The 26,677-nt window shown below is 47.1% G+C and overlaps 2 protein-coding genes and 1 long non-coding RNA gene across 4 annotated transcripts; 2 read left to right on the forward strand and 1 right to left on the reverse strand.

The window, feature by feature from the left end:
* On the forward strand, positions 8,756 to 9,287 carry LOC110430610. The gene is made up of 3 exons (XR_002447982.1): positions 8,756 to 8,875; positions 8,944 to 9,041; positions 9,129 to 9,287. It is a non-coding gene; the product is annotated as an uncharacterized LOC110430610 (long non-coding RNA).
* LOC8063573 (translation initiation factor IF-2) lies at positions 9,624 to 17,278 on the forward strand. Its single transcript, XM_002440181.2, has 5 exons — positions 9,624 to 11,994; positions 12,585 to 13,250; positions 14,771 to 15,128; positions 15,265 to 15,342; positions 16,742 to 17,278. The coding sequence occupies exons 1-5, from the start codon at positions 11,906 to 11,908 to the stop codon at positions 16,799 to 16,801; spliced, it is 1,251 nt and encodes a 416-aa protein (XP_002440226.2). The 5' UTR covers positions 9,624 to 11,905; the 3' UTR covers positions 16,802 to 17,278.
* Positions 21,782 to 25,928, reverse strand: LOC8063574. 2 transcript variants are annotated; one of them, XR_002447159.1, is made up of 5 exons: positions 25,504 to 25,928; positions 24,362 to 25,109; positions 23,044 to 23,472; positions 22,025 to 22,544; positions 21,782 to 21,920 (listed from the first exon to the last, which is right to left on the reverse strand). XR_002447159.1 is itself a non-coding variant. In XM_002441448.2 (4 exons), the coding sequence occupies exons 2-4, from the start codon at positions 25,047 to 25,049 to the stop codon at positions 22,381 to 22,383; spliced, it is 1,281 nt and encodes a 426-aa protein (XP_002441493.1). In that variant the 5' UTR covers positions 25,050 to 25,109; positions 25,504 to 25,928; the 3' UTR covers positions 21,789 to 22,380. The 2 variants fall into 2 exon arrangements, 1 of the variants encoding a protein (XP_002441493.1); XM_002441448.2 differs by having other exon boundaries at positions 21,789 to 22,544.

A 26,677-nucleotide genomic window follows, 5' to 3' on the forward strand; every position in this document is an offset into this window, starting at 1 on the left:
GCTCGTCCGGTGAACCTCCGTGCACTATTGCAAAAAACTGTTATTTTATCTATCCTTTTAAAATTAACTATGAAGATTTGTTGCTTTTGGCTTGACTAACTCTAGTTTTTCCATATATTATAACAAGAAACCAAAACTGTGTCAAACCAGATCTTCCTCTATTAGTAAGAAATAAACTAGACCACTCACACATCAGAAAATTAACCGAGCCAACCCACCCACTCACAATAAGCGTGCAGTCACAACTAGGAATAACAACGGTTTCTAAAAAAACAAGGAATAACAACGGATACCCGCACCACTGCAGACGACATGCTATGGTCCAACTAGGGTTGCCGCTAGCAACGCGCTGACCATCCCTTGTCCCCTTGCACTCTTCTTCTTCCACCTTCTCCTTGCGCCCACGACCACATCCTCAACCCCACTCCTCCTCCTCCTCCCCTCGCGACTCGCCGGCGTCGCCCCGCCACCCATCGTCGCGACCATGCTATGGTTCGCCGTAGTTTCGTGACCGCGGTAGCCTCCTCCTCCCCCTCCCCTGACCTACACCCGGTGCTGCCATGGCTATGCTCACCGGCGCAATGAACACCGCCACGACACCCCCACTGCGATCTTGCTCGGTCGCCTCCATCGTTGCCAGGCCCCTTACTACTCGGCCGCCATCTCCACAGCCTAGCCAACTTACCTCTCCCAAACTCCCATCTAAGCCCGCCAAAGTTGGAGAAGAAGGAAAGAGAGGTCGGAACCCTAGCCACCGCCGTCGTATTCTTCCTCTCCGGTGGGACGCGAGCGTGCGCTCGTGTGGAGAGAGAGAGAGAGAGAGAGAGAGAGAGAGAGAGAGAGAGAGAGAGAGAGTGGGCTAGGCCGGTCCGCGTCGCGTGGAAGAGGGAAGGGGTGGTTGACGCGCTGCTAGCGGCACCTTGGTTAGACTAGATGATTACCGCCTATGCGGGGTAATGGTACCCTACGGCCCTACGGGTAATCTGCATCTAATTTCACACCATGCACAAAGGAATACTGGCATTCAACAAATTAGACATTTATAAGTAATCAACACATGACAAGCACATAAGTAAATGTATTTCAAACCAGTAAATGACCGAATGCAGTAGGTGCAGAGTAGCATGGCGAGCGCGTGGGCTGGTGGACAGAGTTCTAACCGCAGGCATGGTTGCCGGTGACTCGGTGAGATGCTTTGTGCTTGTGTAGGGCATGATGCCCCGAGCGGCCGAGTCCCCAACCAAACAACTAGGGTCGAGTCACCTAGGCCTTGTTTAGTTGCAAAAAAATTTATAAAATGTACATTGTAGCACTTTTATTTGTATTTGATAAATATTATCTAATCATGAATTAACTAGATTCAAAAGATCTGTCTCACAAATTACAGATAAACCGTGTAATTAGTTATTTTTTTAATTTATATTTGATGCTTCATACATGTGCCACAAAATTTGATGTGACGAAAAATCTGAAAAATTTTGTAATTTTTTTTAAGAACTAAACAAGGCCCTAATATATCCATGGGTACCAAAATTATCTATACTCCCATCGTTACCAGGTAGGCCACTCGGGTTTGAGGCACCTATTGTCATATCTTGGCCTTGTTTAGTTCTTCAAGGAAAAAGTTTCGTGACATTGTAGCACTTTTGTTTCTTTATGGTAATTATTGACTAACCATAGACTAACTAGGTTTAAAAAATTCGTCTCGTTAATTCCGACCAAACTGTACAATTAGTTTTTAGTTTTGTCTATATTTAATACTTCATGCATATGTCTAAAGATTTAATATAATGGAGAATCTTGAAAAATTTTGAGATTTTAGGTGGAAGTAAACAAGGCTCTAGTGACAGCCTCACCTCGTCACGCTGCTAGCCTGCTAGTACAGTAGTACTATACTCCCGTCGCTGTCAGCGCGGCCATCACCGGGAGCTTCCGAGCCTGGCGTCACGTCAGGGCACAGCACAGGCAGGGCGTTTGGATTTCCGTCGACCACGACCGCTGCCCGTCTGGAGGCGGACGCGCCGGCCCCGCCCGGCCGGCAACACGATGGATAGATGGATGCATGCCGTATCCAGAAGACGTGCTACGGAACCGGAATGCGACCGCAGGGTGGTGACTACTTTTAGCCACGGCACACGGGTGACGACCGGCGGCACGACGCCAGCGCCAACCCTTGCTTGCACTTGCACGTGTACGCGCGATATGTAGCTGAGGCCTTGTTTAGTTCCGAAAAGTAAAAAAATTTCGGTACTGTAGCACTTTCGTTTGTTTGTGACAAATATTATCCAATTATGGACTAACTAGGATCAAAAGATTCGTCTCGTGATTTACAGCTAAACTGTGTAATTAGTTTTTTTCGTCTATATTTAATATTTTATGTATGTGCCACAAGATTCGATGTGACGGAGAATTTTAAAAATTTTTGGTTTTCGGGGGTAAAAGCCGTAGTGATGATTGGCCCGAGCCCGACTCCTCACGGCCGGGGAAATCGGCGAAACCAGAGTGGCAACACGTGACGTAAGTGTCGGCCGGTGTCGTTGTTGGCGAAATCCATCTGCTTTGGTTGACTCTGAGCTACAACTACAGTCTTTCTGCTTGAGTTGTGAGTTTGTGACAGTAACCAGATGTATATATATGCAGTCCTTCAGCTGTGCAGCCTGCTGGATGCCTGGAATAGTGTGGACATGAATGAGGTTTTGTTTAGTTCGTGAAAAATTTTGGTTTTTTTTACTATAATAACACTTTTGTTTGTATTTAACAATTACTCTCTCTGTCCCTTTTTAATTATCGCAGTTGGTGTACGTGCCATAAGTTTGACTTGATTTGTAGAAAATACGTGCAACATTTGTATCTCAAAATAAATTTATTAAAAAACTAGATTCAAAGATCTTTCTAATGATACTAATTATGTATTATAAATATTAATATTTTTTAATATATAATTGCCGGCAGTTGTTTTTCGGGAAGCGCAAGCGACAATTAAAAAGGGACGGAGGGAGTACTGTCTAATTACGGATTAAGTAGAATTAAAAGATTTGTCTCGCAAATTACAGACAAACTGTGCAATTAGTTTTTGTTTTCGTCTATATTTAATGCTTTATACATATGTCCAAAGATTTGATGTAATGGAGAATTTTTAAAATTTTTGAAAACTAAACCCGGCCTGAACCTAGTAGGGCTAGCTAGTTTTGGTGGTTGGAAAAAATTTAGCAAGGACAAACACCATGCCCAGTAGAGACGCCTTGAACTTGGCCACCACGCCGCAGTAGCTAGAGATCTATGTGGCAATGGCTTCTTAGCTACATAGGCATGTCACCTGCTCTGCATGCCAAAAAAAACAGGTATCAAAACCAATTTATCATGTGTCTCGAGGTTAGATCGACACTTCTACGGTTGCTCATAGCCTCTGTGTCTCCATTGCATGCTATTATCTAGTGTAATCCTTTTTTAAAAAATTATATAGTATCTTATAGCTATGAGCATGATGGCTAGAGATGACTCATACTCCTTGTGGAACCATTTAGAGATTAGTATACCTTGTTCATAATGCCACCATGTCACCATAGAGCTACATAACAATGGTTTTTGGCTACATATACACATGCCACCAGGTAGCCTACTTGTCGTGGTCTAAACGTCAAATGGTTCTGTGCTAATTTAAAAATAGTACATCCCACAATTTAAAGAAATTTAAAATAATTAAGTTATTATATACATCCCAAATGCTCACAAGGGAAAGAAATGAAGTCATAAGATCTAATCTCAAGGCTGCTGGCTACATTTTATCTTATGGCTATGAACATGATGGATAGATGACTCACATTCACCTTTGGGGTCACTGGGGATTATTTCTTTTTTTTAACTCAGTGGGGATTATTTCAGTTGTGCATAATACAATATAACAAAACAAAACAGCGGTCTGAAGCATACATATATACTAGGGTACCACCTCGTCACCATAAAGCTACACACCAATATAATATGTCTTATGGTCTAAAAATGTCAAATGTTTCTGCTAATTTAAACTAGAATATCCCAATATATATATATATATATGATTCCAAGAAACTAAAAAATATATAAGCTATACCTGAAATGCCGAAGTAAAGGAAGTCGTCATCTCTAAGCTTAAGGCTGAATATAATAGCTGATGATATTATAAACTCGCCTTTGGTGGCATTAGAGATTAATTCAGTTGTTGCTAATATACCTGAGTAGACATGTATACAAAGGTTCTTGTAAATTTTTTGGCCCTAATTGAATGCAGCTAAGAGAAACCTGGATTGAATGAATGCAGATAAAAAAGCTCCAAATATCAGTTCTTACAAATCCTGGATGTGATTGAATGCTGCTAAGTTATAGTACTCCGTAGTTTTGCATTGGAATACTAGTAGTGGCTCATTATCTGAAAAAAAAAAGTTCTAAAATACTTTAGCCATTCTTCAATCCTTCAGTTACCATCAGTTACTAGCGCATTTGCGCATCAAAACCAGCAATTTTAACTATGGGCGGTGTAGGCAAGTAGAGAATTGAACCGGCCGTCCGGGATTTTTTTTCCCCCTTTTGACCTGTGGTCGATCGCCGGTCACTGCAAACTGCAACACACCCACAGCCGCAGCACAAGGAACCGGAAGTAACAGAAGAAGACCGCACTGCAAAACGCAAGGGCCAAAGAAAAAAAAATCAGATCGTGCACGCCTAAGGCCAGTCTCAATGGATAGTGTCGCTGTACGGTTTCACATACGAATACGTCATATGCATCGAAATTGAAATGAAACCATCTATGAAATAACCCCAGCAATGAAGCATTTCACTTTGTTGTTTCCAAGACTAAGCAAATCATTTAATTGTTGTAAAATGATTGGATCACAGGTAAAATGGTGAAACGATTTGGCGCTCAGTGGAGATTTCATCCCGTTTCACCGCGTGGGAAACAACGCCCGTAGAGTTTCACCATGGTGAAACTACTTCCTTCTCTCTCCTCCCCGTTTCATGCAAAAAGTGTAGTTTTGCTGACATGGCTGAAAGCCCAAGTTTGGTTTTGGTAATTAATGACACCAAGTTGCTAATGCATTGTGTTTAAGCGATTTGAGTTAGGCATAGCAACACATGTGATGAAGGTGCATGGTGGCATGGAAAGGTGGCCACACGATCATAAAGGGATGAAGCATGAAGTGGAGATCATGGTGATAAACGAGGAGCAAAGTTATCAAGACAAAGGTATAAACATAGGGTTTTACTTTTGCCGGTCTAATATGAGTAGAGAAGTGCTTGACCGGGTTTAGGATAGATAGCCGACTATCAAGAGGAGAAATCACGGTCATCTCTCGAATCAAGTGCTACTAGGTCCATATCTTGAGCATATGCATTAGGATCTAGTAAAGTGCTAACTTAACTCCTTTGGTGAAAATGTTTGTGAAAAGCTAACACACTTGCACTTTGGTGGTGGACACTTGTTGGTGTTAGCACATTTACAAAGGAGGTGGAGTTCCTAGGGTTGAGAGGGGTGTGGGTTCCTCTCTCCCTCCCGCCGAGCTTGCGAGGCGGGATTCGGCGCTTTTGAGAAAAATAAGTGTATATTTTCTATTGCGCCGGTGGGAAATTTTGAGAAGTCGCGGGAGTGTTTTCTCACTGAGAAACACTCACCGAACGCTGAGTGCGGAGGCACCGGACGCTGGCCTCAGCGTCCGGTGTGCTTGACCCTGCTAGGTTGAGCACCGGACGCACTCTGGGAGCGTCCGGTGTGAGGGGTTTTTGCAACCCTCTCTGCGCACGAGTCCGGTGAGCACCGGACCGTCCGGTGCCCAGCGTCCGGTGAGGTCGCGAGTTTGACAAACTCTCTGCGCATGAGTCCGGTGTGCACCGGACGCGTCCGGTGTGGACTTGCAAAGCGTCCGGTGTGTTGCAGGTAGCCGTTAGAAACTGACGCGCGAGTTTCAAGATCGACACGTGGCCAACTCCAGTGCACCGGACGCAGGGGGTCGAGCGTCCGGTGCTCACTTAGTAGCGTCTGGTGCCCCCGATTTCAGCCCAGTGAAAACAGCCAACGACTAGTTTCTTTGAGGGGCTTATAAATTGAGGGTGGCCGGCTTTGGGAGGCTCTCTCTTGCACATTTGAATACTTGAGGCATACATTGAGCTAGAGAACACTCCCTCCACTCATCTCCTTGCTTGATTGCTCATCCTAGTGAGATTGAGTGAGATTCAAGTGCATTGCTTTGAGAGTTGCATTTAGTGGCACTTGATTCTTGAGTTTGCTGCGGATTTCTTGTTACTCTTGGGTGTTTCCCGACGCCCTAGACGGCTTGGAGCAACGGTGGTGTTGAGCTCGTGATTGGAGATTGTTTCGAGCCTCACCAAGTGATTTGTGAGGGGTTATTGAGCCTTCTCCGCGGGAGATCGCAATTGGCTACTCTAGTAGATTGCTCGTGGCTTGGAGGATCCCCATCTTGTGAGTGGATGTGCGGCACCCGCTGAGGGTTTGGCTTTGGATTGCCAATTAGCTCGTGATCCATCAAGTGGGTGTATCGCCACAACAAGGAGTAGCTTGCCGGGAAGCAAGTGAACCTCGGTAAAAAATCTTGTGTCATCTCTTACCGAGGATTCTCTTGTGATTGTGAGTGATTGATTGGATATATTTCTACTCTACTACGTCGGTATAACAATCACTCCCCTCTCCTTTACCTTTGTGTATACCTTGCTAGTTGTGTAGCTTGTTTAGCTTAGCTTTCTTGTTTAGGAGTGTAGCAAGCTTCTAGTTGTGCTTTCTTGTTGTAACTAGTGTTTAGCTTACTTGCTAGACTTGTGTAGGTGGCTTGCATAGCTTAGTTGTGCTAGTGCTAGAATAGCTTCGCCTTTTGTTTTACTAATCAACTTGTCTAGTTGAAGTTTGTAGAATTTTTTAAATAGGCTATTCACCCCCCCCTCTAGCCATTTGGACCTTACAATGGCGCTCTAATAAATATGTATGATATCCTGGTGAAACCCCCACTGAGACTGACCTAATAAAATGTGCAGTGAAAATTTGCTAAGGGCACTCACAATGCAAGACTATCACAGAGTCCAAGACAATTAATTACATATTATTTATGATATTTTGCTGATGTCGCAACATATTTATTGAAGAAAGAGGTAGAAAAAATAGGACTCCAAGTCTTATTTAGACTCTAAGTCCACATTGTTCGAGGTAATAAATAACTTTAGACTTTATGATAGAGTCTGCATTGTGAACCCTCTAAACGTGATCAGGGTAGTAGCAGTTGTAAAGATCGTGATGAGGCATATTGTGTGGAGCGTGAACCCTTGCAAAGCGTCCAATTCAAAATGTCTTCCAAGTTCCAACCATTTGAGTGGTGGGATTTAAGGGCTGTTATCACGAGGCTTATTCCATAGGAAAAAGGCTTTCGCTACCACAAAAAACATCTTTTTTTCCCAATAACCAAAAGCCAAACCGTCATGATTTATTTGGTTCCATATATATATTAAAAGTTTGTGTGTAACCATATATAGTGACGTTGTGAAAAAAAGGAGTGATGTTATACATTAACAAAAGAAAAGCGATGCTGTAAGATTACAACATGCGCTTGAGATATCAACGAACTGAGGGATCTCATGTGGAGTTTTGAACAGCTCGTTGCATCAACGAATCTATGTTTTTGCTCGTGTTAGAATTTTACGAGACAAAAAATTAGAAGTTATGTTTAATACCTATCCAACCAAAAAGAAATAATTAACTTTGTGTTTCATATTTGTTTATTTCTAACATGACATGCTTTGTAATCTTTGTCTGATTATGACAAACTTACAATTATTAAATATTTTCTTCATCCGTACCTACAGTTTTTCTCCCTCTACGGGGTGGCACCTCCATGTGTCTTCAAGCGATTAGTTAAAACCTTAGATTTATTATGATGGATTTTTTTTACAACCGTGCATCATGACTTTACGAATCTAGTTTTTTTACTTTCAAATTCTGATTCTATTAGTTATATTTTTTTATCCTCGAGTTAAGTTGAAATATTGCTCTCATTATAAATTTTATGCAAAATTCACATTTATTAACATGAAGATGGTATTAATGGATAAGCCTAATAATCACTATTTACTCCAAAGAAATCTAAAAGACCAAGTAGATCATAGCCATCTTTGGTTTACACTAGCCCCCTCTACCACCGAAGTTAATGAATTTTCTTATCAAGGAAAAAATAGTGTGCTTCCACTTATAATATCAATATCAATATATATCTTAATATTTGAAATCAAATGTATAATTTATCTAAATAACCAACTTACTTAGATGCTATACAAGGTGCATGAAACACACACGGAGAGCTCATGTTAGTATTATAATGGGAGTATACAATCATGTATCATACACAAATACTTGAGATGTACACAACCATATTTTGTACTATTTATGCTAGGGAATCTTTTGTTACACCTAATTGTGATGTGTTAATACCCCTATATCGTCAGCCGCCCACCACCTGTTGCCCACGGTTTACCGATGCCACACACTTCACGCCTAGACAACTGTTGTATTGATTATGGAAATGTAGAGTGGAATTAATGTTATACGTTCTTACCTTTTTCATTAAAACGTTTCTGGCTGATAGATGGGCCCATACTTGTGTAAGACCCCATATGTCAGTGGAAAACTATACGAAAATTGGTCTCTTGGTATCTCTCTTTCTGCTCATTCACGCAACGTTAGGTGGCTCGATAGTTTAAATACGGGTCACTCTACTCCAACCACAGGCCCGTCTTTCATTTCCACATACCTCTTTATGCTCCGCTAGGCACAATAGAAGATCTAGGATCGCAACAATAATAGCCTTGTCATTTCCCTAAAGATTTTCGGTTAAAGTATTGCAAGGTATTCCGCCGATTTATTCTTCTTGCTCTTGAAAAGAACTTTCTTTGTGAACATGTGTTTTTTGTTAGGTCCCTCTTCATGGTAAATCTGGCTCATGTTCATTCTTCCTTGGCTAGTTCTTCTCGATCTTTATATACCTCACCATATGGTTCTTCAAATATCTAAGGTGAGGAGTGAGAACACTGGTAAGATTTTCCATGATCTATCCCTTCGACTTGTAAAACTCCCCTCACACCCTTTTTTTGTTGTGTAGATCCTCTTGATTTGTTGTGGACACAGGAGTATCAACGCTGGAGGAAGTAGGGGAGAAAAGGAGGGTGAGGTGGCCTGCAGAGCCCCCTCCTCCCCCTTCTAGCTAGGTCCGACCATGGTCGAAGGTTCATGACTTGATTTCTAGGATTTATAGAGAAAGGCAAACAACCTTAAATCTTTTGCAATTAAAAGATTTGGTCAATATCTTCATTCATCATTAAAGTAGCATAGTTTTTATTTTTCAAATTATTAACTATGCTGCTTTTCTGGGTCCTATTCTTTCATCCATTGTAGATCTCTTGCTTCTCATGAGACTTCAAAAAACAAGCATCATCCACAACCCAAAGAGGTTGAAAGTATTGGATCAAAGATAAGGAAAGGAATGATGACTTTTTAATATGCAATCCGTTTACGTCCCTAACAAGATACAAATACCTCAGATCCCATCAAACTGGGAGGAAGTCGCCACTCGAAACGGTTCACATCTTCTACTTATTAATTCTTTATTTCCCTTTTTATATCTTTGATTTTATTGGTATTGAGATAACTTGTACACACATCATGATGTTTAGCATGTTAAAACTAATATTACGCAAAATCTCTAATATTGTGCTAAAACTGAAAGAAAGATTAAAATTATCTCTAGTTATCCCACTTTCTATTATTACTATAATGTAAAAGGAATTTTAATTTGGAAAAACATACATTTTCTTGCTTGTAGTTTTCTTAGATGAATGGTGGAGTTATTACCTGGTATTTTTTATTCTACTGCCTTTTGTGATAACCATAGTAACCTTTAGACGAATATATTGGGGAGACATTTTCAATGTTGATACTATTCCAAAATTATATTATTACTTATGAAAAATGCAGATCTCTTTTATATCTAGAGCATGAGACAAAAGAGGATGTCATACCACCAAACTAATATGTGAAAAAAGCATGACCCATATTGCACCCAACATGTAGCTTCTAGAAGAGGTATTGTCTAAGGAAGTAAAACTGCCATCAATAAAGTGACTTTTGGACTATTGGCTCATATCAACTAGCGTCGATTTACTCTATGACCACAATATTAATAGCATTGATATGAAAATTCGAAACTTAAATGTTCTTGAGTTAATTTTGGTGTAGCATATCTCTAGGGGATGATTTATTTCTTTCTCAAATAAGAGAGACGATGTCTTCTCTAATCTATATTTTCTCACCCACCTTCCTAAATGGAAATAGAATTATTAGTTTTTGGCCCTGCATTTTGGAGTCTACTATGAACACTAGAATAAATGCATGCTTAAGAGAATAGCAATACAAATAGTGGACATCTGTTTCCCATATATGGTTCCTTGCTTTGGAAGAACCTTCTCTCCTTTGCATATGACAATACAAAGCAACATAGAAGGAAGCAATCGACAAGAGATAATTTCAACTTGTTATGCATGACTCATCATCTAAAGTTGTAACCCATGACATGTTCCTTTTAGTTACACTAGATCCATAACATAATCACCATTTTTCTTATACGATTGTTTGTCATAGACTGATCTTCGTCAGGCATTTTCTTAAGTACATGACAATAAAAATCAACGTGTGAAGAAGCGATCGACAAACGAAAAACTTGGATTTGTCTATACGAAAACCAAACAGCACCGTGCTTTCCCTTGTAAAGTTTAAAATCTACATGATAGGAATGTCCAACTAGATCCATAATCCAGTAAGCATAGTCATCTTGCTTTCCCCTTTATGAGCTGGAAAGATAATCATCTCTTCAATGCTGCTAAACCCTGTACTGATGGTGTGATCTCCTGGATGAGTCTAAAAATACCAGCCAGGGTTTTTTTAGAGGTAACCCGGCGGGCAACCGGCCGTCACGCGCTCCGCCCGTCGGAGCCTCACATGACATGCCCCGCACGGTCTGACGTGGTGTCTGGGGTCCTCTCCACGCCATCGCCATCGAATCCCACCCGTCCGTCAAGAATCCCGTGGTCAACATCCTTTCCTCTTCCCCCAAGCCAAGATGCGTCCGGCCCCACACGTCAGTGGTGACTCACCGTCTGGTTAGGTAGCCCGGGAGCAGTTGTTGCCAAGTTTGGAGCCGTAATCGCCGTCCACTTCTGTGGTGATCAGATCACGGTCGTCAGCTAAACAAGGGTCTGCAGTTTGGCTTATCTGGAGTGTAGGGATGGATGAAGTGGCATGGTATCCACCGTGGCCCACCTGTCAGTCTTCGAGTGACGTGGTACCTCTTGCTCTACTGCTAGTGCTTTCCTATGGACGGACTATGGTGGGCGCAAATGCTTTGCAGGGAGATGAACGTGAGCGCTTATGCAAATCCACCATGGAACTTCGAGTTAATCACACACTATGCCACTGCATTGGGATTACGGAAATGCCCATCAGCGTTGGGGATTACCACAGGCGTGCCACTGCCTCGCAGGTGCACTCCTGTGCGGGCGTGGAGGTGGCAGAGGCGAGAATAGGTGCGGAGAGTGGAGGGCATTCCCGGTAGAGTGGAAACGATAAAGCCTCGGCCCTTCTGCAGGCTCTGCCCCTGCTCCTCCTCGCCATTGCTGTGCGCTCTCCGGCTCTCCGCTCCTCTCTGTTGTGTCCTCGCCGTCAGATTTCGCAAGAACCTTCGTTCCCTGCGATCTCTCGTCGGTTTGGTCGGCCGAGATGGTTGATCTGTAGAGCGAGACGCCGAGCCCGGAGAGAGAGAGAGGAAGGAGTGCACCGGCAATTGTAGAAACCAGCACCGGCGGAGGATTTGAGGACGCCGATTCGATGCGCGGCTCCGCGGACGCCGTCGCGGTTGCTCGGGACGTGGCCTCGTCGAGCCCGTCGAAGCCCCCGTCGGCATTGGACATGATGAGGTATGCGAATCCACCCCCAATCCCGTTCGCCTGCCGCTGCCGCTGCCGCTGGCAGCGATGTGTTCGGTCAGCGTTCTTGGTGTTCTCGTACGCCGTCTTTCCTGGGATCGAAGCCCGCGAATTTGCCTTCTCGTTTCCGCCGCCGGTGTTTGTTGGTGCGGCGTTCCGGCTCCTGCCGGGCTGATTTGAGAAGTTTCTCCCTTTCGTGCCGTGTTTGCCGTCCTTCTCTGCTCTGTGCCGCCCGCCCTTCTCTTTCAAGGCGCGGTTTGATCTGCCGGCCACTTGTTCTCGCGTCTCGCAGCTTGTGTCTCACCAATCTGTTATGGTTCTTCGCTGGTCTCGGTTCGGTTCTCATATATTGCAGGTTTTCGTTCTGAATTATCCGCTCGGCTTTCTGGATGACTATTTCTCTGCACAGATCTCTGAACCGCTTGTGTAGCGTGGAGTTGTGCGGTTTGCGAGCGTTCTGATTTTTGCGGTTCCGAATTCATGCAGGGAGACGAGATTCTGCAATTGGTTTCAACCATTGCTCCTTACTCTTGCTCGATCCAGTCGCTGACTCGAATTCCGTTTGATTGATTCCGCTGCAGATACCCGAGGCCGAGCTCAGACGGCCTCCCGCTGCCCAATGGCATCGGCAGCGGCGTGAGCAAGAAGCCTGCAGCGGCGGCGGCTCCGGCTCCACCGGCACCCAGATCGAGCAAGGATGACGTGGCGCCGCCGACCGTCGCCACCGACAGCTCCCGCCTCGCGGCGTTCCTTGCCACGACGTCGCTCGAGTCCAAGCCGCGCCCTCGCGTGCCGCAGGTGCAGCCACAGCCACAGCCGCCGGCACAGGCCGCACCTACCTCGGCGCCCACTGCCGCCGCCGCGGTGACCAAGAGCCCCGCGCGCGACCAGGGCCACGGCGGCAGCGGCCAACACCCCTCCTCCGACCACTCCGACCCCGCCTCCCCGAGCTCCACCGGAGCCGGCGAATTGCTGCTCCAGTGGGGACAGAACAAGCGCATGCGGTGCCGCCGCGACTCCGCGTCCGCGTCCGCGTCGCCGCAGCGCCGGCAGGCGGGCGGCAACAAGATCCAGCGCCGGTCGTCGTCCCCACTGCCGGCGGCGGACAAGCTGATGCCGCCCCCGAGCACGGCGCCCTACACCCGCGCGTCCAACCTCCGCTCCGCCTCGCCTCTCCCGCCGCGCTCCGGCTCCGGCTCTTCTGGCGGCGCCAGCGACGCGCACCACCCCCGCCCCCACCCCTTCAGGTATGGCCGCCGTCTTAACGCCCACCTCCCTCTCCTCTACCCTCTAGGCGTCTCTCCTCTACCCTCTAGGCGTCTCTCGCTTCGTTTTCTTGCGCTGCGCTCCCGGTTTTTCTCTTCCGATTTTACCCCCGCCACCGTGCCGTCTTCTCTGGCCCGTGCCGTCGCGGTCGTGCTCGTACGTGGTGGCGTCGGGCTCGGCCCCCTGGTTCGATCGCGCCGGTTCGTCTTGTCTGGGACTCTGGGTGAGCTGTCACGCTGCCGCAAGCGTTCGGATGATACGAAATAGGAGGAGTACCAACCCATCCCATTCCTTCTCGCCACTCTGTTTGTTTTTTTTTGTTTCTTTTTTTTCGTTTTTTATTTAAAATTCTAGTGGGTTTTGGCTGTTTTCCCATGCTAGTTTGAGAATTCGATTTCATTTTCAATGAAGGGTTTCGATTTTATTTTTTTATATATAAGATGAGGGTTGACGGGGTTTGGATTTGAATCGGATCACCAAAACCTCGATGATTCCTGCTCCTTGCCTTTTTCACACCTGCCCATCCTTCACAGATTTCCCCTTTTTGCGGTGATGGTTTAGGCCCTGTTTACTTCAACCTGAAGATTTTGATTCTAGATAGTGTATAATTAGACGATATTTGCCACAAACAAACGAAATTGCTACAAAATATTTTCACAACCTATGGCGTGGGTCAAAGGAGCGGCACTTCACTTCACCCTTGACCTTCACTAAGGCCTTGTTTAGGTCGCAAATTTTTTTAAGATTTTTTGTCACATTGAATTTTTGGTCTTTGGTCGGATACCTGAAACATTAAATATATATGAAAATAAAAACTAATTGTACAGTTTACCTGTAATTTGTGAGATAATCTTTTAAACTTAGTTAATTTATGATTGGCCAATGTTTGTTAAATAAAAATAAAAATGCTACCGTAGTTAAAAATCAAAAATTTTGCGAACTAAACAATGCCTAACCTGCTGCATTGGCAGCCAGCAAATCCATCATCCATCCATCTAATCCCCCAAGCCATCTGTCATCCGGTATTCCGGTCACCCTAGCTTGCCGATGTCCATTAATGGTCTCCTTCCCGTTTTCCGGCTGCGTTTGGCTTGTCCGCTTGTGTGAATGGTGAACAACACAGTGACATCATCACGAGCGCAGGCAGTAGGCAGGCGACAGGCGCGGCGAGTATAGTAGGACTTGATCCAGGGCGCACCCAACGCTCCACGCCGCCCGTCCACATTTTTTTTTTTTTTGCCCCCCTGTGGGCATCCGCAGCGGCAGCGGCCTTTTGTTGCCGGCGCCCAGCTTTGCTGTCCGCGCCGCATCAGAAGTAGAACCCCACCATTCCCTGGTCGCTGTTACCGAACCGGAGGTCCGGAGCCCCGCCCCGCCGCCGCTTTTAACCCCAACCACCGTGCTGGGCCAGCCGATCGCCGTCGGGATTACTAGTTGGTAGTTTGTTGGTTGGTTTTGGTTGCCGGGTGTCTGATGCTACGAGTGCGATGATGATGACCAGATCGGCGGAGGACCGTGCCGCGGGGAAGTTCTCGGCGGCGGCGGCGAGGGCCGAGAAGCAGCGTGCGGTGTCGCCGCACAAGGTGGGCCCGGGCTCCGTGATGGGCCTGGGCGTCCCGGACCCGAAGCAGCACCAGCAGTACAACCAGGGGGGCAGCGGCAGTGGCCAGCATCAGCAGCAGCAGGCCGGCGCGGTGGCGGCGGCGGCGTCGACGAAGCCGGCGCCGAAGCTGGAGGTGCCGCGGATCTACACCACGCTGTCCCGGAAGGAGAAGGAGGATGACTTCATGGCCATGAAGGGCACCAAGCTGCCGCAGCGCCCCAAGCGGCGGCCCAAGAACGTCGAGAAGACCATCAATGTGCGTGCTTTTTTCTCCCCCTCTTTTCTCCATTTGCCGGTGTTTAAGTGATTATTACCGGATGTCGAGACTTGTAATCCATGGATTTGTGTTACGCTGACATGATCTCGTGCATGTCATGTCTTGTCTTGCGCAGTTGATCTGCCCCGGGATGTGGCTGACGGATGTGACCAGGAGCAGGTACGAGGTGCGCGAGAAGAAGTGCCCCAAGAAGGTACCCATAGTACATCCTCTACGTTTTTTTTACCCTTTATCTTCGTCGTCGTCGCGTTGGAAATGTTCTCGGCCGGTTAGTCGGATCCGGTTCACCCTCGTATTATTTGATGATTTACTGCTAGCCACCGCCGTTAATTCGAGATTAGGCCGACAGATCAGTTAGAGATGGTTGGAAAAAAAACATAAAAGATGGGTAGAGGGAAAATGGGTGTGCGTACCCTTTTTCTCCTGTCCCCTTCTTATGTCACGTGGGGCCCACTTCCCGTGAACCGTGAGCGCGAGAGGGAAGGAAGTGCTCATTGATGGCCGCGCTCCACATCGCGCGCTGGCTTCGGCAATAAGGCCCCTACCAAAATTTTTTTCATCAATCTCATCGAATCTTTGGACACATGCATAGAACATTAAATGTAGATAAAAAAATAAACTAATTACACAGTTTAGTTAAGAATCGCGAGACGAATCTTTTAAGCCTAGTCTATAGTAACCCACATATGCTAATGACAGATTAATTATGCTTAATAAATTTGTCTTGCAGTTTTCTGACGAGCTATGTAATTTGTTTTTTTATTAGTTTCTAAAAACCCCTCCCGACATCATTCCGACACATCCGATGTGACACCCAAAAAATTTTCATTCCCAATCTAAACAGGCCCTAAAGCCTTTTATTAGTTCCAAATTTTCTTTAGAAAATCGATACTATAGCATTTTTGTTTGTATTTGACAAATATTGTCTAATTATGAACTAATTAGACTTAAAAGATTCGTCTCGTCAATTCCGATCAAACTGTGTAATTAGTTTTTATTTTCATCTATATTTAATACTCAATTCATGTGTCTAAAAATTTGATGTGACGAAGGATCTGAAAAATTCTAATTTTTTTTGGGAAAGCCGACGACGCGCACTGCAGCGTCGCGGGGACGGGCGCGGCACCTGCGCGACCGCCCGGTCTCCAAGGCTGGATCTCCCATACAGCCATGCCATGGGGGCCCACATGCCAGCGTCTGTCTCCGAGGAGAGCTTCCTGACATGTGGGGTCCTCTGGCCACGCTGGCAGGAATTGGATACGAGTCATCGGGAGCATACTACGTGGGTAGTGGGTCCCTGTGTCAGTGGATATTGGGGTCTGGAAGATTACCCCCCGCGAGGGACAGGGACAGGGACGGCACCTGCCTTTTGCTTTGATTTGTGGGAGCCGGCCTGCCGTTCTCATGCTTCTGTAATCTGTAGTGCCAAGTGGAAGAGTACTTGTACTACTACCATGGTAGATAAACTCGCACACGTAGGAGTAGCTTAACGCGAAACCCATCATTAGTTGACTTCACTAATGAGGTCCTGTCGTCGTCGTCCTGACCTGATGGGAAATCTCACTACTTTTTTTGAATCATTTTTTGTTCAGCAACAGAAGAACCGAGGCCTCAAGGGGATTGAGATGGAGAGCAGCAGCGACTCCGACTGACCGCCCGACGACAGCCTGCGTTGCCAGGCCGAAGGGCGGTGGCGGCAGCGGCGGCGGCGGCGGAAGAGGAAGAAGAGTCGGCGACAGTGACGGGAGACGAGGGGAGCGTGTCAAACAGCACGCGCTCTTAGACATGATGGTCGCGCTGGGTTCAGGGAAGCCAAAGAAAAAAGAAAGGTTGGATTCAGAGAAAAAAACGAAAAAAAACTTTTTTTTGAGTTAATCATAGCGGCGCCGTGCTATTTATATAGCCTCGATTCCATTTTGTATATCTGGCGAGGATGTCGTAGCCGGCGTCTTTGTTTTATCTTTTTTTGGTCGACAATCGGTGGTTTGCCCGCTGCGTTTGTGGTGGGTTTGTGCATAGCGCCGGTCAACTAGACTATCTCAGCAAGAGGAAACAACTAGACTTTAAGACTCCCTCCCTCTCTGCTCTGGTTAATTGTGCAGTGGTTAATGTTTATATACTCTTGTTCATGTTCGATCATTAGGTCAGAAGGTTACTGTTAGGCCTTGTTTAGTTTCCAAAATTTTTTTTGGTTCCGACGCGTTTTCGTTTTTATTTGACAATTATTGTCTAATTATAGACTAACTAGACTCAAAAGATTAATGTCGCGATTTACGGATAAATTGTACGAATTTTTGTTTTTGTCTATATTTAATGTTTCATCCATGTGACATAACGTTCGATGTGATTGTGAATTTTAAAAAAGATTTTTTTTTGAGTGAACTGAACAAGGCCTTAATAATAAAACGGCGCTCACCCCTCCGTTGTTTCACTCAAAAGAAGAAAAAAGGCGGCTGTGAGCATTTGGACCGGAATTGTTTGGAAAAATCCGCTCTGCGGCAGCTGATGCCTGATGTTCGGCTGGGTTCAGAGCTTCAGGCAGTCCACCGCTGTTGGCCTGCATTCATCGGCGGTCCTCGGGAGTCGCGTTGCCAGGAGCCGAGGATCATGGGAGCTTGATGGTGGAAGCTGCACGGGCGTTGGCTTGAGTTTCTGTGCAGCAGGAATTCTGCAGCGATGATGGTGGCAGCAGACGCCGTGATGGCTCATCCGCTCATGTCTCTACGTGGACATGGACACGGCGCGGACACGTGGACGTGGTTGGAGCAGCCGAGCACGAGCACGAGCACCTCCCTCCCGTGGGTGATCCTGGCGCCACCAAACCTGCTGCTACCTGCCACAGCCAGGTGCCAATAAGGCCAGTCTCAATGCAATGTTTCATCTCCCGGTTTCCAAAAACATGAAACTCTATATGAAATAGGCTTCTATCTCAGTGCATTGTTTCATTGCACGGTTTCATTTGTTATTTTACCTTTCGTGGGTCCCACCATCTCTTTCTTCTCCACGGAACCGCAGCAAAACGAGTAGCAGCACAGAGGAGCTGTGGCATGGCGGCCCTCACGCGGCCAGGCGGAGTCACGATGCTCGCGCGGCCAGGTGGAGTCACGGCCTCGCGCGGCCGTAGTCGCGGCGCTCGCACAGCTAGGATCGCGACGCTCGCGTGGCCGGGGTCGCCGCACTCGGTGGCCGGAGTCGCAGCGCTCGCGGCTCTCGCAAAGCTGGCGTTCGTGCGGACAGAGTCGCGGCGCTCGCACGTCTGGAGTCGCAACGCTCGCGGAGCTCGCGCAGCCGGCGGTCACGGCCCTCGCGGTCGCGGCGTGGAGTCGCTCGGCGGCGGCAAACTCGCCTGCGACGGCGCCCTGGCAAACTCGCCCGCGATGGCGGCCTGATTCACTCGCAACGGCGCCTGCGAGAGGTGTCGGACTCACTCATGATGGCAGACTCACCCATGAAACGAATCACCCCCTCTCAATGCGGGTTTCGTCCTCTTTCCGTAACGTTGGAAACACCGCTCAGTCGTGTCGTGGGGATGAAACGTTTTCCTTCTCTCTCCTGATCGTTTCATGCAAAATCATCCCATTTGCTGATGTGGCATCTCATTTAATGTGCATGAAACACCCCATAAAACCCCATTGAGACTGGCCTAATGCTACGGTGCTACCTGCCTGATGCTGTTATTACAACAATATTACGTACTGTATACAGTATCCAACACCAACAGGCGGCATACACTATCCATGTAGTCGATCGGCAGCCAATGAGCCAACACTGGTATGTCCATGGCTCGAGTAGGAGCATTGGCATCTCTGGTATGACCAGTTGTTTACGGTTGGGTCATGTGGCGTGCTCCGTGATTAGTAGTCTTGGATCCTCTCCCTAACTCCCTTTTGTGAATGGTGCTCACTTGTCGAATCTCGCGACTTCTCGAGAGACAGGAAGTTGTCGTCTGAACCAATCGACAATCGAGAGGGCCAGACGAGGAACCACCACACACCGTTACTTCCCATCGACGCCCGTGCTGTACCCGAGCCGAATTCCTCCGTTGTGTCGGTGGCTCGAATCGGTCATACAGTACACTATGGCTGGCGTAGCTTTGCAACGAAGGCACTAGGCATTCACTGCAGACGCTACGATCGGAACAAACAGGGCAGAGTTATTGGACTTGCTGCCTGATTTGGAACCGGCGTACCGAGACGGCAAGACCTTTTGTATACTTTGAAAAATGAAAATACTGATGCACATAGTCCTACAGGGGCACACGGTCACGTAATCATGTACACGCCGCTGCGGCGCTGCCACTACGCTGCCCTGGAATTGGGAGCACGATAAGGCGAGAGGGCGGGGGAGGAGGGAGTGGTAGCAGCTGGCCAGCCCAGACCGCGTTTCACGGGCCCGCATGTCAGCGAGACGCGAGGTTGTGTCCACAGGACGGGACAACCGTTAGGCGCAGACATGCGGCGTGCAGGTACGCTAGCCCGGCTGGCCCTACCACTCGTAGCAGGAGCAGCAGGTCTGCCGTGAGTTGACACGCAAAGGTCACAGTCAACACCCGTCGTTGCTCCTTCCGGCGATCATAGACGTTAGTAGCTTGGCTAAGGCCTTGTTGAGTTCAAATTTTTTTTTACAAAACAGGCACTGTAGCACTTTCGTTTGTATTTGATAAATATTGTCTAATCATGCACTAACTAGACTCAAAAGATTCGTCTCGTAAATTCCGACCAAACTGTGTAATTAGTTTTTGTTTTTATCTATATTTAATATTTCATGCATACGTTTAAAGATTCGATGTGACAGAGAATTTGAAAAATTTTGTAAAATTTTTGGGAACTAAACAAGGCCTAATCATGCTATGGACATCGCAGCGTGTGCGTTTTGGTTAGGACACAGCTCCCTGCTCCCTCCATGCCTATGCTCAGCCTCGCGTAATGCCTTGAAAGCATTCGCCAATCGCCATAGCGGGACGGCGAGCGAGAATGATGGGTGCCGGCAGCAGAAGCAGAAGCTACTCCCACAAAGCAAGCATATGGTCCCAGGTCGCTCGTTAGTCGTGACGTCACCTGCAGTGCAGCCAGTTAGGGCAGTCCCAATGGTAGAAACTAGACACGTTTTCTATAACGGCCACGTCAACAAAAAATTATGTGTAGAAACTATCTTCCACAATGGTAGTGTCTTGAAGTAATAAATATTAGTCTATTTTCTCTTTCCACCTTATCTTTTTCTCCATCTCGGATGCTCATCCGTTCGTTCCTACTGGCCAAACCTCAAGCACGACGACGAGCAGCACATTACCAACCAAAAGGACTAGCACACGAGCTTGCAAGCGGCAGCGCAGACGAGCGAGACGAGCAGATGCAAAGGCCAAGCATGGAGGCGCGGGCGAGCGCACATAGCTTCGGGCCTCTGGCTAGCAGATGCGGCGGGGCAAGCGGCTCTGATGGCAGCATGCGGGCGAAGCAGTTCCTATGGCGGCGCGTGAGCAAGGCACTCCGGTGGGTTCCTGCGGCGGCGCGCGTGGTCGGGGGCCAGCACGGTGGCTTCGGTGAGTTTCCGCAGCAGCGCGGCGTCGCATGCGAGCAAAGCGGCTCCGACGTGTTCCCGCGGTCGCGTGCGTGGTGCGAGGCGGCGGCGTCGAGTTCTGGTCGTGGCACGCGCATGGCGGTGCTCCATTGAGGCGGCTCCGACGATTTTCTGTGGCGGCGCACGTGAGCAAAGTGACTCCGAGGTGTTCCTACGGCGGTGCGCTCGGGCGAGAAGGCTCCGACGAGTTTTGTCTATGGCTTGTGCGGGCACGGGGCGAGCGCGGTGGCTTCGGCGAGTTGCCATGGCAGCCGGGCAAGAGCACGAGCGGCGTGAGTACGCGGCCAACGCGCTCGGCGTGTCCGAGCGAGGACGCGGCTGGGCTCGAGCAGCGGCAGAACCTGGCCGGTGCGGGCTCTCGCGGCGCGGCGACAGTAGAAACCACCGGTTTCTTCCCAACGGCGATTTCGTCGTTTCTTGGTGCGTTGGGGCGAGGGTAGACGTGGTTTCTCCTCAGAGAAACGGTTTCTTCTAATTTGATTCTCTTTCCTCATTAATTGACCTGCCATGTCACCATATTTGCCTACGTGACATCTCATTTAATAGAGATAGAAACCACTATTATTGCCCATTGGGACTGCCCTTACCGCCTCGCTAAACAGATGCGGACCTCCCGGGCTCCCGGCGGCGTAGGCTGCAGGCGCGCAACCGGCTGTATGTTTGAATTGCCAGCGGTCCCCCGTAGTCCCGTCCCGGAGGGTTTTCTGTTGCCATGCCGAGCGCCGATACGTCCATTCGTTTCGGCGCGGTACCGTGCCACGGTCTCTCTCGCAAATCGCAATGGAGTACGGGGTAGTACGTGGTTGCCGTTGATCTCGTATTGATGAATTTCGATTTACCGCGCGTCGGCCGTCAGGGAAGAGATCGAACGGGCGAGCCAGATCCGGGCTGTCCTAACTCTGCTGCACTTTGTTGTTTCAAAAAGGGGCTTGACGGATGCGCTTTTGTTTCAAACGGAGAAAAGTCACCAAGACGTTTTCCCATCTCTTCAAATTCAGTTGATTTTCAAAACGATCATCTCATCTTTGAAAAAAAAAAGTAGACGACATTCGAACTCATAAAGATACGTAGGAATGGAAAAATAAAAGTGTGGGTCATAACATATACGGCCACGCCAGTTTGTTGCTCTTTGTAACTGCTGAACATAGCCACAAAGGAAAGGACCCAGACCCAGATGGTCTTCGGCCTACATAACTGCCCTACCAAAAAACAACAACGTAATCAGAGGCCGTAACCACACCACATGCAATTACAAGCGCACAGAACTTAGAAACTAATACAGCTTAGAAGTAGCAAACCTTCCATGATCCATCTTTCTTTCAAGACAGGAACAATGATGAGCAGAACAAAACTGCGGTTGACAAAATCAACTCCACTTGAGTGGGCTGTGGGCAGGGTTTACTAACAATAACCACATTCACTGTATCATTGCACAACCATCTATGGAGATAGAGGGATTTTCAGTGATTGCAATGAAGGCAAACCTGAACGGAGACCATTCAACACTTCTTCAGACGAAGCGACAAATCAAGATTGTAGTGATCACGGCCGATCACCAAAAAGAGAAAACTTATACAACCTTTTTGTCCTCTAGGAGTATAGTTAGAGCTTTGTTAGGCTTCTGAAAGGGGAGGAGATATGTCTTCATCCTAGCTTAGTTGCTGGCGGCACTATTTGGATCTGCACTGGCCTGGGGCTGCGATGAAGGTAGGTAAGTCCAGGCAATGGCTGTGGCACCAAGGGTGACTGCAAGCCCAACTGAACCCCAGAACCACTTCTGTCGCTTCTTACGCTCCTTGCGTTGTTGCCTTGACATCTCTGCAATCCACAAAAATAAAGCAAGTGTCAATATACCAGAATACAAAAGTGTTGCTGATACAATTCAGACAGCATTTTCCAACCAAAAATAGGATGAATAGATACCAAAGACAATAAACATGTTTGATGTTAGTTTGAACCTAGAAAACAGGTATGATATCTTTTCAATAATATTGTCTACCTTTCTTCATGCTTATCTCACTTAATTTATCAAACACCTGAAAACTATATTCAATCGGCATAGTGTTCTAAAAGAAAAGGATGTCCGAAGGGAGGGTAGCACCTAACACTTGTGTGCTGACTAGAAGGATTTGTGCCTTTGGTTTTGTTTAAGGGATGTTCCACTAACTAAAGTACCAAAGGCTTCCATCGCCAACATCCCTAATTCCCCACCTTAGATTCTATACAAGCCATATAAGGGGAGTCACAATTTCAACAAGTATTAATCACGGTCATTTTTGTAGATGTACAGAAATAAGAACTGATGGAAGTTATTTACCGATAGCCTCTTGGTTTCTTTGAGACATTTCCCTGTTTGCAGCTTCATAGTACTGGACCCTATCCGACAGCCTTGCAATCTCAAAGTTCTTTGCCGCAATCATGGTTTCCATATCTGATTCAACTTCAGCACGAGCAAAACCCCGAGCAGTAGCAGAAGCTACAAGTGTTGAAATCATTATTTGCTGGCACAACTCAGCTCCAGGATCCAAGCTTGAACCATCAGAATCCTCAGCTATACTTGGAGATGGAAGTGAAAAGTCAATAAGTGATAGGTGGTGACTCAGATTCTTCCATTCCTGTTGCCAGATCTCAAGTGCTTCTTCTGCTTGTGTCCTCCTCTCAATTTCCATCAACAGACTTAACCTCATTTCACGGAGGTCATCATCCATGCCTCGCGAAGACCGAGTTCCACCATCACTGGACATTTCTAAATTTTGGGAAATAATATTGGGTTAGCACATATCAACCACTAGATAGATCTGAACTAAGCAAGAGAAATTTTTCACCATAATGTAACAAATTAGCCAAAATCTATCACCATTTAACGTTAACATACCCTAAACAGTCCCACCACTTGTGGGACAAGAACTTCGCTCATTGAAATTAGTCACTGCTCCATCCATTTCAAACTATAAGACGTTTTTCCTTTTCTAGATACATTGCTTCGACATAGTGTATATCTAAGTGCATAGCAAAAGCTATGTATCTAGAAAAAACAGAAGTCCTATAATTTGGTATGAGGGAGTCAACGAAATTCAAAACAATTGCTCCTGTCAATAATCAGGCCGTAATAGGAGCTCGGAAACATAAATGGGAGTGACAACACATACTGAGCAAAAATCTTGAAAATAACTCAAAAACATGGGAAAATCACATGCAGGGCAACTTTTGCATATCTCTAACAGCATTTAGCTGTGAGCACTATTGTTCTACGCTTGCAAATATCACAAAGGATTAACCCGTGCAACCAATCACTTCAAAACACACTAACAAAACATATAACCAAAATCAAAACATGATAAATCCTACATCTTAGGAAGGGAATGAAGACAAGGTTATTTGTCTCCAGCACAGTTGATACATAATTTTGTTTGTACCCTTTCAGCTCCTTTTTGATAGATAAACTATTGCTGTAGTGAACTAGGAACAGTTTGCAGAGTGCATCTGCTGGAAGTGACTTGCAAAAAATATTAGACTTACTAGTAGGGTTATTTTAATTATTATTTCAATAGTCTAATATCATCAAAAACTGGCAAAAATACAGATAAGAAAGGAAAACTAACTTAACAAATAAACTGTAACAAACTGATCTGTACCTTCAAAAGCATCATAGAATTCTGCACCAGGTGTACCAACAGAGGTTCCAAGAGGTGAACTAGGCTTCCACCATTCAAAGATATCACCCTCAGAATCTCTGTGTGCCCCACCATTCAAAGGTCTTCCAACATTAACAGGCTTCACTAGTGCTTCAAGACTCCGCCGCTGAAACTCAAACTCAGGCTGCTCATGCTCACTTTCAGCTACCACAGATCCCTTGCCCTTCTGTAACATTCCACTATTGTCATCCAAAGCCTCTTCCACACCACTGTCACCTTCAGCTTGACCATTGCCTTCTTGCTGAAACACAAACTGAGTCTCCTGCACTTCAGTGGGTTCACCCCCTTTGGGCAAAGCAGGCAGCATCACAGGGAGCTTTGGCTGGCTGCCCTCACGCCCAGCATCACCCTGAGAGAAGGTCCTGGCAAGGGAGGCTCCCCGCCTCTTATGGTTGATGAGGTATGGCGACCAGGTTCCAGGGAACGAGGAAGGCGAGTCCGGCAGGGCGGTGATCTCAGGCGTGGCATAGAGTGATGCCGGCGACGTCTGTGCCCTGACAGGACACACTGGCACCGGTGTGGTCTTGTCAGGAGGCGGGGGCGGAGGCTTGGGAACCGCCTTCTGGACCTGAGCAGGCGACCCTGTTTCAAGGAAGCGATCCAGCACGTAGTGCGTCATGGACGGCATGGGGATGGAATTGCTGGAGGGGAATCACAGACGGCTTGACCTCCCTGGCATCAACGAGCCCTGAATCGAAATTCACATGATGAATTCGAGGTTAGAATGGATTCCGATCCAAAATATCCGGAAACATTCCCAGCGGACCTATGACCCCTACCCTTTTGGAAAAAGCGGCCGCGCACGAATCATTTCACCGAAAAAAAAAAGAGAAAAACGCCCAATATTCCTCACCCTGAGCTGGACATGCAGCGAAAACAACTAGTTGAACGCTGCAGAAATTTTTTTTTCCGGACTTGCTGTAACGCAAGGTATTTTTGCACATTTTTTCCATCACCACAAAAACCAGCCGCGAGGCATCCTAGCAGCCGAACGAATTGAAACCTCTCGGGCGGGAGATCGCTCACCCAACACATACGTACGTCGAAGGACGATAAGATTCGGTGGAGGAACGAGCACTCACCTGACGGGACCCGGGTCCCGGAGGCGCGGCGCCTCCACCGAGAACAGGGGAAACCCTAGCGGAGCCAGCTGCGCTCCACCTCCATCCCAGGCCTCGACGAAGAGAAGACGGCGTTGGCGTTTTTCTGTTGCAGTAGCGCGCCTGCCGCGTTTGCGATTCGAATTTATGGAGCCAGACAAAATAGAAGTAAGCGGCGGCGCGAGGGGCGAAACGACAGACGAGTGTGGCTGGCGTAGCCGGCCGCGGAAGGCAACAAGCTGGGGGCGGCACAAGCAGTGCGACGGGCCAAGGTTGAGGATGACGGCAGCGGCGGTCGAAGTGAGGATGACGGCGGAGGCGGCCGAGGTGAGCAAGGCGGTGGCGGCGCTCTGTAGCGTCACCCCTCGCCTCGCTCCGCACCGCACGGGGAAACAAGGGCCCGACCCTAGAGCTAGAGGTGGCGGGCGGATCGTCTCCTCAGGGACCTCCCGCGTGGGCTTCCAAAGGGTGGAGGAATTTGGCCTAGGCCGTAATTGTTGCCCGGGGAAAGGCCTTGACACCCCGTGGATTGATGGCGGTAGGCTTCTGAATGGACTGCAATGGCTTCCCGCTCTTTGCAGGCTTGTCGATGGGTTAAGTGGGCCTCACCAACGGGCTTGCTTATATACTTTTTTAAACAAAGATAGTGCACAGTATCGTCTCAAAAAAGTGAGAGGAAAAATAGATACACTGAATTAGAGACAGGTGTGTTGCCCACCCCCTCGTTCTGTTAGCCCATTTTAACCGACACTGGTAATAGCTGTTGTAGCCTCAGTCTGCACTCTGCAGACGGTTTACAGGGTGGCTGGTCTAGTTACCCATATACTCCCTATATCCTAAATTAAACGTCGTTTTTAGTTTCCGTGTCACGAGTTTGACTCGATTTGTAGAAAAATACGTGTAATATTTGTATCTCTAGATAAATTTATTAAAAACTAGATTCAAATATCTTTCCAATATACTAATTATGTAACATAAATATTAATACTTTTAAATATACATTTAATAAAATTATTTTTTGAAAAACGAAAAGGACAGTTATATTGGGACGGAGAGAGTACGACTCTAAATCACTAATTTATAGGGGTGGTTGGCTTTTAGGATGCATTATGGCCTTGTTTGAGAAGGTGAAAAGTTTTTAGGTACTGTAGTACTT

The sequence above is a fragment of the Sorghum bicolor genome, chromosome 9 (genome assembly GCF_000003195.3).
Source record: "Sorghum bicolor cultivar BTx623 chromosome 9, Sorghum_bicolor_NCBIv3, whole genome shotgun sequence".
Taxonomy (NCBI): domain Eukaryota; kingdom Viridiplantae; phylum Streptophyta; class Magnoliopsida; order Poales; family Poaceae; genus Sorghum; species Sorghum bicolor.

Coding starts and splice junctions, on each gene's coding strand:
- LOC8063574 (XM_002441448.2), bottom strand. CDS start 25,049: ATGCCGTCCATGACGCACTACGTGCTGGATCGCTTCCTTGAAACAGGG. Junction 23,473..24,361: donor ATTCTATGATGCTTTTGAAG/GTACAGATCAGT, acceptor CCCAAAATTTAG/AAATGTCCAGTGATGGTGGA. Junction 22,545..23,043: donor AAGAAACCAAGAGGCTATCG/GTAAATAACTTC, acceptor TGTGGATTGCAG/AGATGTCAAGGCAACAACGC.
- LOC8063573 (XM_002440181.2), top strand. CDS start 11,906: ATGCGCGGCTCCGCGGACGCCGTCGCGGTTGCTCGGGACGTGGCCTCG. Junction 11,995..12,584: donor TCGGCATTGGACATGATGAG/GTATGCGAATCC, acceptor ATTCCGCTGCAG/ATACCCGAGGCCGAGCTCAG. Junction 13,251..14,770: donor CCCCGCCCCCACCCCTTCAG/GTATGGCCGCCG, acceptor GATGATGACCAG/ATCGGCGGAGGACCGTGCCG.